At 44.7% G+C, this 13258-nt stretch overlaps 1 protein-coding gene across 8 annotated transcripts in view; it reads right to left on the bottom strand.

The window, feature by feature from the left end:
- The window catches only part of TUT7 (terminal uridylyl transferase 7), a 575072-nt gene that overhangs the window by 115324 nt on the left and 446490 nt on the right, over window positions 1-13258 (bottom strand). For all 8 annotated transcript variants that reach the window (XM_029617137.1, XM_029617096.1, XM_029617130.1 and 5 more), the window contains one exon: window positions 11004-11081. In XM_029617137.1, the coding sequence (XP_029472997.1) occupies window positions 11004-11081 (78 nt within the window). The remainder of the gene's footprint in view (window positions 1-11003; window positions 11082-13258) is intronic.

Here is a 13258-nt window from a genome sequence, read left to right as displayed (position 1 = left end):
TGGAGGGGAGGCATAACCCAGCTGTCTGGACTGATCCTGGTACGTACAGGGAATGACCATTTAATCCTACTCTCTGTTTCCTGTCTTTTAACCAGTTTTAATCCACGAAAGGACATCGCCTCCTATCCCATGACTTTTTAGTTTTTGTAGAAGCCTCTCATGAGACTTTGTCAAACGCCTTCTGAAAATCCAAATATACCGTGTTTCCCCGAAAATAAGACAGTGTCTTATATTCATTTTTGCTACCAAAGATGCACTAGGCCTTATTTTCAGGGGATGTATTATTTTTCCATGAAGAAGAATTCACATATATTGTTGAACAAAAAAATGAACATTTATTATATTCTGAATAGTTGTCTGGTTATGCTGGTTTGTGATGACAACTAACTGTGAATCCTGCAGGGTAATAAAATCACAGCTGCATGCTCTGGTGTTCTGTGCGATGGGCATGCTCCCAAATAAAAACTTTGCTAGGTCTTACTTTCGGGGGAGGTCTTATATTTAGCAATTCAGCAAAACCTCTACTAGGTCTTATTTTCGGGGGATGTCTTATTTTCGGGGAAACGGGGTACTACATCTACCGGTTCACCTTTATCCACATGTTTATGAACCCCTTCAAAAAAAATGAAGCAGATTTGTTAGGCAAGACTTCCCTTGGGTAAATCCATGTTGACTGTGTTCCATTAAATCATGTCTTTCTATATGCTCTACGATTTTGATCTTGAGAATAATTTCCACTATTTTTCCCAGCACTGAAGTCAGGCTCTCTGGTCTATGGTTACCTGGATCGCCCCTGGAGCCTTTTTTAAATATTGGGGTTACACTGGCCACCCTCCAGTCTTCAGGTACAATGGATGATTTTAATGATAGATTACAAATTTTAACTAATAGATCATAAATTTCATTTTTGAGTTCCTTCAGTACCCTAGGATGCATACTATCCAGTCCAGGTGATTTGCTACTCTTTAGTATGTCAATCTGGCCTACTACATCTTCCAGGTTCACAGTGATTTCGTTCAGTTTGTCTGACTCATCACCCCTGAAAACCATCTCCAGAACTGGTATCTCCCCAACATCCTCATTAGTAAACACGGAAGCAAAGAATTCATTTAGTCTTTCTGCAATGGCCTTATCTTCCCTAAGAGCCCCTTTAACCCCTCGGTCATCTAATGGTCCAACAGACTCCCTCACAGGTTTCTTGCTTTGGATATATTTTAAAATTTTTTATTATGAGTTTTTGCTTCTATGGCCAACTTCATTTCAAATTCTCTCTTCGCTTGTTTTATCAATGTTTTACACTTAACTTGACAATGCTTATGTTTTATCCTATTTTCTTCAGATGGATCCTTCTTTCAATTTTTGAAGGATTTTTTTTGGCTAAAATAGCCTCTTTCACCTCACCTTTTAACCATGACGGTAATCATTTTGCCTTCTTTTCACCTTTCTTAATGCATGGAATACATATGGCCTGCGCCTCTAGGATTGTATTTTTAAACAATGTCCAAGCCTGTTGAACACTTTTAACCTTTGCAGCTGCACCTTTCAGTTTTTTTCTAACTATTTTCCTCATTTTATCAAAGTTTCCCTTTTGAAAGTTTAGTGTTAGAGCTGCAGATTTACTTATTGTCCCCCTTCCAGTTATTAGTTTAAAATTTGATCATGTTATGATCACTGTTGCCAAGTGGCCCCACCACCGTTACCTCTCTCACCAAATCCTGCGTTCCACTAATAATTAAATCTAAAATAGCTCCCTCTCTTGTTGGGTTCCTGAACCAATTGCTCCATGAAGCAATCATTTATTATATCCAGGAACTTTATGTCTCTAGCAAGTCCTGATGTTACATTTACCCCGTCAATATTGGGGTAATTGAAATCTAAGAAACACAAAAAGAGTCAGTGGTAAACCACAAAAATAAATCTAATAAAAATGTGGAAACCAAAATATTTTTCAATTGTAGCCTAAGAAGGTGTCAGCAAGCCTGACGTTATATGTCTTTAGCATAGACACTAACCGGTCTTCTCAATCATCCACCTTCATCATCCTTTAATACTGTCAAAAAAATTTTTTGTAAAGTTTTTTTCTTCTTATTGATTAAAATAGTACTCCATCTATAAACATCAAAGTGACTCAGACTCTTAGCACTCAAAATTGTTATTGCCCTACACAGGCCGGTGTTTCGCTAACTCAGATTCATCAGGGGTACATCAAAAATGCTTTAGCAAGAGTCCATTACCATTCAAGCGGGACCAGACGTCTCAACCATCTTGTCAGGAAGGACAATGGAGGACTCCATATCTGTGTAGCTTCCTGACACAGAAGGTAGGAGCCCATTCCCCCTTGCTAGTTGATGTACCACATCTCCACCTGGATGTCGGTCTGAATCAGGATGGCTTTGTTAGAGATGCAATCCTGAAAAACTTTGAGGGCATATCTGATCACCCAAAGTTCCAGGAAATTTATCTGATGTTTGGCTTCCTCTGGAGACCAGGTTCCCTGAGTCTGCAGGCCGTCGACATGAGCACCCCAGCCTAGGTTGGAGGCATCTGTCGTCAAGGTAATCTGAGGTTCTGGAGCCTGAAAAGGAAGGCCTTGAAGGAGATTAGAGTGTTGCATCCACCAGGCCAGTGAAAGGTGGAGCTGCTTGGTAACGTGGACAATGCTGGACATTGAATGATAAGCTTAAGCCCATTGGGATTTCAGGGCCCACTGTGTTACTCTCAGGGCTAGGTGGGCCATGGGAGTGACATGCACCGAGGATGCCATGTGACCCAGCAAAGTGAGGAAACGACGAGCCGTCGATTAATCTCAAGCCTGGAGGTATTATGCTAGGGACGTGAGAGTACGAGCACGATCTCGAGGGAGGAAGGCGTTTGCCTGTATGGTATCCAAGTCCGCCCTTATGAGAGGGAACTAGCTTGGACTTGGCATGGTTGACCAGAAACCCGACAGACAGAAGTGTATGGAGAGTTAGAAGGAGATAAGGATAGACATGGACTCCTTGACCCCTGAGGTAGGCCACGACCACTATGAGGAACTTGGTGAAGACTCGAGGTGCGGAAGCTAGGCCGAATGGCAGTACCCGGTACTGGAAGTGTCTGGGGCCGACTGGGAATTGAAGGAATTTACGATGAGACGGAGTGATGGAGATGTGTGTGTACACGTCTTGAAGATCTAGAGAGCAAAGCCAATCCTCTCTTTGTAGAAGAGGAAGCAGGGAGCTCAAGGTTACCCATCCTGAACTTTTCCCTCTGTAGATACTTGTTTAAGGTGTGTAGGTCCAGGATTGGATGAATGCCCCCTGACTTTTTTGGAATAAGGAAATACCGGGAATACAATCCCTGCCCCTGTTGGGAGAGGGGCACTGGTTCTATCGCCCGGGATTTGAGGAGGTTCTATCGCCCGGGATTTGAGGAGGACCGAAACCTCCTCCTCTAGGAGAGAGGAGTGGTCGGATGATCCCCACGTCGGCCGAGGTGGGGAGTCTGCTGGTACAGTCAGGAAGTTGAGGTGGTAACCTTGAGTCACTACAGCGAGTACCCATTGATCTGTAGTGATCGTCTGCCATATGTGGTGAAGTGGCACAACCAACAGCCAACGGGTACAGATGTAGAGGAGGTTGGCATATGCTCCCTAGTGAGGAGTCAAAATCCTGAAGCTGGGCCCGGTTGAGGGGCTGGCTGGGTCTTCTGAGGCCGGGATTGTCTGGACTGACCCTTCTGGTAAGGCCTGGAGGGGCAACCCCGAGAAGCAGGAGGATAGTATCTCCGTGGCTTGAAGGACGGCCGCTTAGAGTCCCTTCTGAATGTCCTCTTGGAGGTGGACGAGAAATCAGAAGGCACCGAAGAAAGCTGATGTACCGTCTCATGGTGGTCCTTAAGCTGCGCTATGGTTTCCTGGATTTTGTCCCCGAAGAGATTATCTCTAGCACAGGGCAGGTCAGCTAAGAGGTCCTGTACCTCTGGTCTTAGGTCGAAGGACTTTAACCAGGCCCACCTCCGTGCACTAATCCCCATTGCGGACACCCTAGAGGTGGTGTCAAATATATCATACGCAGGAGGAGGAATGAAGGAGTTCTATTACCTGGAGAAGGGTGAGAAGGATTACCCGGCCCTTTTTGGAACATTTGCTGTTCTTTTTCCTTCAAGAGACGAGGAGGGTGAGGACTGCTTGGCCTTCCCGGCCCCCCCGACTATCCGTAATTTCTCCGCCGAGCGCTGACGTCATCAAGGGGTGACTGGCTGAGTATAAAGGCCAGCCCCCTGCGGCGCATCAACGAGGAGGAACGAAGGAGTTCTATTACCTGGAGAAGGGTGAGGAGGATTACCCGGCCCTTTTTGGAACATTTGCTGTTCTTTTTCCTTCAAGAGACGAGGAGGGTGAGGACTGCTTGGCCTTCCCGGCCCCCCCCCGACTATCCGTAATTTCTCCGCCGAGCGCTGACATCATCAAGGGGTGACTGGCTGAGTATAAAGGCCAGCCCCCTGCGGCGCATCAACGAGGAGGAACGAAGGAGTTCTATTACCTGGAGAAGGGTGAGGAGGATTACCCGGCCCTTTTTGGAACATTTGCTGTTCTTTTTCCTTCAAGAGACGAGGAGGGTGAGGACTGCTTGGCCTTCCCGGCCCCCCCCGACTATCCGTAATTTCTCCGCCGAGCGCTGACGTCATCAAGGGGTGACTGGCTGAGTATAAAGGCCAGCCCCCTGCGGTGCATCGATGCCGGGCGTGCGGCTTTGTAGGAGATTTTGGTCAGTTAAATTTTCAACTTATATTTGCAACGAGAAGGAAAAGAACTGTGAGTACAATATTTCTCTCTCCTTCGATAGACCTCCTTCAGCCACTAGAGGTGAATTTATATATATAAATAAGGAAGTGAGGAGTTGGAGGGATTGAATCTGTGAAACTTTTCTTATTAATCAATGCCTCATACTAAAAGAAAGGCAAGGATTAGGGAGGTATTAACCTCATCTCCCAATCTTGTGCCTGTTCAGTCACAGATACCTGCCTTCTTCCCACCAGTTGCTTTAAATAAATCGGTAGATATGGCCGCTGAGGGAATAGCTATGGAGCGGGTGCAAAATCCTCTGGCCGAGGCATCTTTATCACCGGGAGCTCCTATTACTCCTCCTCCGCCACAATTATTTTCTTCTGATCATTCGACAAATGAGTCTTTAATAGGACAAGGTGGAGATGGAGACCAAGCTAAAGAAGGTCAAATTAGACCAAATGAACAATTACAGTTTAATAAAACTGAAGATATAACAATGAGCTCTATATGGACAGCAATTACATCTTTAGAAGCTGCAATTGTGAATTTGACAAAGATTACAGAAACCTCAAATCAACACTTCAACAAAATAGAAACTGAGATGCTAAAATTGGATGTAGAACAACAAGAACTGGATAGGAGAATAACTGGTATTCAAAGTAGTACTCAAAAAATTTCTAAAATGGAGATATTATATGATAAAAGGCTTGAAGCCATTGAGAACTCATTGAAGTATTTGAATTTGAGGATATTAAATTTTCCCCAACATGATTTGATTGTACCACTAGAGATGTTTAAGGAATACCTTGTTAATATACTCCAAATGCCACAAAAATCTATTCCCCCTATTGCTAAGATCTATTATGTGGAAAATAAGAGGGGTAAAGAGGAGATAGAAAGTAAAATTGAGAAGCCACAATTAAATATATCTGAAATTCTTGAAGCGACAGCAGACACTAAAATTGAAACCAGAGCACCTTGTATGCATCTTTCGTTTTTTCTGCAGATAGAGACGCAGTGTTTCGCATTTATATGAGGAAGAGATTAGAAAAGTTTTATGGAGCCCCTGTTTGGATTTATCCTGACCTGTCTCGTCAAACTCAGGTTAGGAGAAAGCAATTTCTTGCAATGAAGAATACAGTTGAAACTAAAGGAGGGAAAATGTTAGTAAGATTCCCCTGTAAATGCGAAATAACTCGTCTAAATCAAAAATATATCTTCTATGATATTTCACAACTGAAAGTTTATTTGGATTCATTGACCTAAAAAAGCTTTAGTTTTGGTTAGGAGATATAATAGATAGAAAGTGCTACCTTATTTTTTCAGTTGTACAATGAGTTGATTCTCATTTCCTAATACCGCTCGGTTATTTATCACCTCTAGAGGATTACGATTATTACTTTATGGTGGATACAATGTGTAAATGTTATTAAGGATAATTTTTCTCTCTTATATTAGATGAATATGATTACTGTATCTAACTTTAATTTTCTATGTAACATCTGAAATGCATAAATAAAAAATTAAAAAAAAAAAAAAAAATCATACGCAGCGCGGATCTCATGCTTGCTGCCATCTAGACCCTTCTGGGCCAGGCTACTGAGTTGATCCTGAAATTGGTCGGGCAAATTCTCAGAGAAATCCTGGATCTTCTTAAAAAGGACCCTGTTATACTGGGTCATGTATAACTGGTAGGAAGCAATGCGAGAAATAAGCATTGAGCCATGGAAAACACGTCGGCCAAATGCATCCAGGAATCTCTGTTCCTTCCCTGGAGGTATGGAAGAATGAGGCTTAGCACGACTTGCCTTCTTCTGGGCCGACTCCACAACCACAGAATGATGGGCCAACTGTGGTTTCTGAAACCCAGGGGCTGTTTGCACCAGGTAGGTGGCATCTGTTTTCCGGTTCACCGGAGGTACAGAGCCTGGATGTTCCCAGAAGAACTTCATGTACAGGTATGGACATGATTTCCTTGGGTGCGTCTACAAATTGGAGCACTTCCAGCATCTTGTGCCTGGAGTCCTCTTCTGTCTGAAGCTGGAAAGATATGGCTTCAGACATTTCCTTTATAAAATTAATAAAGGACAGGTCCTCTGGAGAAGCAGGTCTTTTCTCCAGGGGGAGATGGTTCTGAAGGCAGGTCATCAGTATCTTGGGACGAATCATCGGTCCAAGGATCGTAAGGTTGGTCTCCGGCTCCCATGGGATCTCCAGAGGGAAGAAATGGTGCTAGACCTGAGGGATCAGGTCTAGTCACCGATGGCACCACCGATCAAGGACGATGTGGCATCGATGACGGAATAGGCATTGATGGAACCGGTGACATCAGCAGGCGAGTCGGTGGCAGGACTCCAGACGGTCCGGGCATAGGTTCCGGCCTCGGTGCGTCTTCATCCTCCGACGACAAAGGAATCGGGGTGGAAGGCGTGGGACATACTGGTGTCTTCGGTTCCACCGGTGGAAGGGCACCGATCAACGCATCCAGTCTGCTGAGCAGTGGTGCAAGCACCGTGGGAATCGGGTCGGTGACCGGAGCTGGAATCAGTGCCAGAGCCTATGGAGGTTGGAAGCCCTGTTGCACCTTTACGATGGCCTCTTGGATCATCCGATCCAATTTCCTCGCGGAAGCCTGGGGCATGCAACCCCAGCTCCGAAGCAGGAGGCAGCGATGGCGTAGCCGGAGGGTACACCAGTGAAAGTGGAGTCGCAGCTCCCGGCACCACTAAGGTGGGGAACACCTCGGTGACCCAGTCGCAGAGGAGGATGAGGGCTTCTCTGGACGGGGTTTCTTACTCAGTGGCTCGTCGACGTAGATGCCGAGGGCTTGCCTGGATCGGCGGACTGAACCTTACGATGGCAGAGCCGAAGAGGAAGAAGTTGACGCCTTTGGAGTAGTTGGTGCCTTGTGGGCAGCACCGGTGTCCCGCTGCTGGCGAGAGGTCAATGACACCGGTTCAGATGATGTCGAAGTGTTTGATGCAGTCGGTGGCTTTGTCTGAAAAAGAAACTCCATCTTCTCTGAGTGGGCCTTACGGCCCTTCGGTGTCATCTGGGCACATTTGGTGCAAGTTAAGACGTCATGGTCCGACCCCAAACACAACTCACAAACCCTATGCGGGTCTGTGATGGACATTGTCCGACGCCATTGCTTCGACAAAAATGTAGCCGCGGTGCGGTCGATGGCCAGTAGGCCCTGAAGGGAAAACTTGACGGGAATCAACCGCAAGTGAGGGTAAAGCCTTACCTTATGACTGCGGATACGGATATCGAGAGGGGGACCCTAGATGGGGTAGAATTTTTAAAATTTTTTAACAAGTTCCGTGAGGAAAATTCCTGTCAGGAATCTCTAGAGAGCTCCTTAACCTGCGTGGCTACTGCTGTGTGGAAAAAAAGAGACTGAAGGGGGACCCCTGCTGGATGTAGGGTTATTGCCATGCTGGGCATGCCCAGTAGGTGCCAGTCAAAGTTCTAGAAACTTTGACAAAAGTGTTCCGTGATTGGACTCCATCCTGATGATGTCACCCCATGTGTGAGGACTACCATCCTGCTTGTCCTGTGAGAATTGGCTCTCAGCAAACTCCAGAGACTCTGTTTCAGGCAGCACAGACATGGCCAAAAGGCTCCATTCCAGGCAGCATCGACAAGACCAAAAGTTCTGCTCTAGGCTGTCCCATGAGCCTCAGTGCCTGCATAAGTAAAACAAGTTTTAGATACTCCTTTAGTTCCTGGCCGAGCCAGCTGCTCCTTCGGTGACTCTGTTCCCTAGCTGAGCCAGCTACTCCAGTAGCCCTGTCAGGCCACTCCAGCTACTTTTATTCCTCAGAGACTGTTTCGGATGACTCCAGCGCTCCAAGAGACTTTTACTCTGGGCTCTGGGGATCCATACAGGTGGTCCCAGACCGCTTTAACAGGACTCAAGGGGGGAGGGGGGTTCCTTGAGTTAATGGATCAATTAATGGAGTTAATTGTTTCAGAATTATCTCAGTAATGGGTCTAAGGTGGCCCTGCTAATTACCTGCTTTGTGGAAAGATTTTAACTTGGGCTTTCCCCTTGTTGCAGCAGGGCAGCCCCCATCTTGAAGACTACCTATGGGTTGTGGAGGCCTCTGGGAAAATTTCTCCCTGTACAATCAACGTTGACCTTGCCTCATCTGGATTTGTGCCCAGAGGGAGCACTATTCCATCTGTGTTTCCAGTTCCAGAATCAGCCTGTCTTTGCCTTGTATGAATTTTCACCTAATGGAGGCGCTCACCTGTATCTGGTACCAGTGAAGCCAGAGCCAGTTGTCCTTATAGTTCCAGTGCCTGCTCTTGCACTGGTAAAGTCTGCATCAACAGCCTCTGCAAATACAATTCCTGAACTTGCACTGGTAAAGTCAGTGCTGGTGTCTGTTCACCTTCCGTTCCAGTTCCTGCATCCATGAATCCAATTCTGGCTATTGCTTCAGCGCTTCCTTCTGCATCAGTGAGTCCAGCGCCAGTTGTCAGTACAGCTCCAGTGGTTTACTTATGCACCAGTGAAATCAGCACCAGCTGTCGATCCAGCTCTAGTTCTTGCTCCAGTTGCTCCAGAGACTGCAACTGCCATGATCTTGTTCCAGTTGCTTCTGAGACTGCACTTGCTCTTGACCATGCTCCAGTTGCCCCTGAGACTGCAACTGCTCCTGCTACATCTCTAAACCCAATGCCAAGATCTGATTCAGCCTGGCAAAATCTGGCCCCATGTCTATTCTGAACTGTATCTTTCCAGTTTGGGTCTAAGAACCTGGAGTCTTGGGGGAGAGGGTGTCCAGAGGCCACTCATCGGGGTGGGGGGACACACACACACATTCTGTCAGGGTTAACTGGGTTTGAGCCTGAGGTCTTAAGAGTTGCAGACTGTGAATCTGTCACTGAGCTACAAAGACTGCTGGCTCTCCAGGGAGTCTTAACATTTTTACCTTCTATATAAGAGAGAGTGCTAGATAAATCTCTGCGACAGTCTGAGTGGACTAGCACTGGATGTTGGGTGCCAAATTGACTCCAGAAGACATACAGTGGTTGGTCCAACATCCTTCTCAGTCCTATTCGATCCTGATCCAGTGTTCCTGCCTTGTAATCTTGTTCCAGAGCTCCTGTCTTGCTATATTATTCTAGTGTTCCTGCTCTTGTATCTAGTTTTTACACTCCTGCTCCACATCTCTCTCCTGGCTCCTGTCCAGTCCCTAGGCTCTACCATCATGCCTTGGGCCTAGTCTCTCCAGGTGCGTACTTCCCACCCAAGACAGCCCTTCATAAGCGAGAGCCTTGATAGCCCTGACACAGAGGAGGGGAATTATTCAACTTGAGAATATTGTAAAATGAAATATGAACAATGCCTTTTTAACATATAATATGTTACATGTTTATATACACAGAAATATAAGGAATGTTATATTATTGGAAATCCTTAATAAAAATTAAAATAAAAAAAAATTCTGAGAGATTAAGTTCATGTCCAGTCACAAGAGTGGAAAGAAAAAGACTAAGAAAATTTGGGCACAGTGGGTGACTGTGTGGGTAGGTCCACACATGCTCAGAAAGAACTTCTAGGTTTCTCTAACCTCTGAAAGAGAGCTTTCTGTCGTGGCACTATCGGGTGACATCACATGAAATAAAATTTGCCCATACTCTTTTTTTTCATAAACAAAAAAATGTTATAGAAGCAAAAAGCTATGAAGTTTTCCCTTGAAAAAAAAGGGCATCGGAAGACAAGTAAACTGCATCTAACAAGAACATTGCTTATAAACTAAAAAATATATATATTTAGCAAGTAGTACAAAGTTCCAGGAGCTATACTTGTTCTAGAAAAAAAACAGATTCTTTGCAGGTTGTGTTACATTTAATTATACTAACATTACAGTTACCTTAAAATAAGGATGAACATGAGCTTACTAAATGTGAAGGAAGTGTTTGTGGTACTAACCACACAACTTGGGTTGTGTTTGGTGTACTACCCACACCAAATATTCAGGACATGTCAAAAGGGAGATGAGGATTCTGAAAGAGATTTGTTTTTCAGATCCACAAATGTGTGCAGACTTCAGATGTGTGCATGTTCCAAAAAGTAGGCTCCATTAGTCGTGAATAGAAATTCCTGTTTGATCATTCTTGCATGGGCCCAAATAAAAGGTATCACAACCTTCCAACAATTCACTACAAATAAATGTACATCGCAGAGCATAAGAAAGACCAAGTAATACAAAATACTTACCAGCTCTGCCATTTTGTCAAAAAAATAGACATTCCAGCCGTCAACAAGAATTTCAGGCTTCTTTTGACCTTCATATATCTGAAAGCATATATCTACATTAACATATAGGGATCAATTTTGTAACAGCCTGCATAAGAAAGTTGCAAATATGCACATAAGCTACAGCAATTTTCAAAGTGAACTTACATGTGTATGTTTGCTTTGAAAATTACCTACACAAAATTACATCTGCTAATTTGCATACAAAACATTTTTGGGAAAATGTATCTGCATACTTCTGAAAAAGCAAGTTTGTTTACCAGAAATGGTGTTTTCCATAGATAGCAGGATTAATTAGTCACGATATGTGGGTGACATCATCTGGTGGACTTCTCTCTCAGCTAGCTGAACATTTGCTCTATTAAGCATATGCAGGAATTTCTGTATGGGTTTTGCCTCACAAGCTCCCGTAGTTGATTTTAGAGCAAAGCTAGCTAGGTAGTTGACTTTTTAGGGAGGAGGATTATTTAGTTTGGCTAATTCAACCTGCTATGTACGGAAAACTCCATTTACAGTAAGCAAGCTTGCTTTTTCTGTCAATAAGCAGGGCTGAATTACCCATGACGTGTGAGGAATCCCAAGCTGATGGTTGCAGTGGAGCATTCACTGAGCAAGCAATCCAGGCCTCCATGGAGAATAGATTATTAGTGAACAGGCTATGCAAAACTGTTTGTCATTCTTCGAGAAATTGTCCAGACAGTACTGTGATGCAAAAGTATGTACTGACGACCATGTTGCACCTTTGCAGATATCTTCATGTGGTACTGCTCATAAATGAGCCACTGAAGTGGCTATGGCCCTAACCTGATGAGCTTTGACAGTATCTATGACGTGTAAACCTGCTAGAGTGCAGCAGTGTGCGATGCAGTCTGCTAGCCAGTTGGACAATATACTTTGGCCACTGCAATGCCTAGTCTGAAAGGATCATAGGAGACAAAGAACTGCAAAGCCTGATGATGAGGCTGAGTTCTTCTCTTGTAGGAAGCCAGGGCCCTATTACAGTCTAAAATATGAAGGGCCTTTTCACATTAAAGAGCGTGTGGCCTTGGGAAGAATGTAGGTAACACGATAGATTGATTTAATATGACCAGCTGATACTACTTTTGATAGAAACTTAGGTGAATGCAGAGCACAATCCTGTTGAGAAAGAATTGCAAATATGGAGGATAATGAACCAAGGCCTGAAGTTGACTGATTCTTCTGGCTGACATGACTGCTACAAGGAATATAACTTTCCAAGTTAGAAATTTAAGCAAAGCCGATTCCAGTGGTTCAAATGGCTGCTTCATGAGTTGTGCTAGAACCACATTTAGGTCCCATGGTACAGAGGGTTTTATAACTGGAGGTTTACTATGCCATAAACCTTTTGTGAATTTGGATACCAAGGGATGAGTAGAAATTGGCTTACCCTCAGTTTGGGTATAGTAAGCTGCTATAGCATTGAGAAACATGCTCATAGATGAGGTAGCAAGACCTGAAGCAGAAAGAGTGAGTAAGTAATTCAGTAACTCTTTAGTTTTTTAGCGGACAGTACAATGTCCTCAACCTTTTTAGGTACAGCGAATTGGGCAATTATTGACTGCTCAACATCCAAACTGTCAAGTTGAGAGATGAGAAATTCAGATGAAACAAACATCCCTCTTCTTGAGTCAATAGTGATGGGTCTGATCTGAGAGGGATCAGAGGACTGGTGGGCATCTGTACTAGATACGCAAACCAAACTTTATCCTCTTGTGTTGGCTGTGACACTAAGCTGATGTCCACAACATTGCTTCCCTCATATTGACAGTCATTGCCAAATGACTCTCATTCCACAGATGAAACAAGTGTGAGAGAGTGTGGCCTGGGCACAAAAGACAAGTTTTCTGCATCAGGGGATTATTGCTGGGGTCCAACTGGCTAGTGGATTTCTTTGCTTTCTGCTACGAGTAGGCAAGCCTCCAGTAGGCCGGCAGGGTGAAGGCTTACTCTGTGCGGGCTATGGTGGCGTCAGTGGCCCATCTGCATGCAGTCCCTGTCGCCGAAATCTGCAGTACCGCGACCTGGAGTTCACTCCATACATTCACGGCTCATTATTGCCTCGACAAGAATAGTTGCGAGGTACCTATGAGGGACTGTATGTCCTTCACTTTTAGTTTCTTGGCCCTTAAACCACATGGCCTCTCACAGAGTCTGCTGCCTCGATGTCCTGAACTCTGTTGTGCGCTTGTCGGGCT

The sequence above is a fragment of the Rhinatrema bivittatum genome, chromosome 1 (assembly GCF_901001135.1).
Source record: "Rhinatrema bivittatum chromosome 1, aRhiBiv1.1, whole genome shotgun sequence".
Taxonomy (NCBI): domain Eukaryota; kingdom Metazoa; phylum Chordata; class Amphibia; order Gymnophiona; family Rhinatrematidae; genus Rhinatrema; species Rhinatrema bivittatum.
Note: the sequence above shows the minus strand (reverse complement) of the source record. Positions and strands in the feature narration are given on the sequence as shown.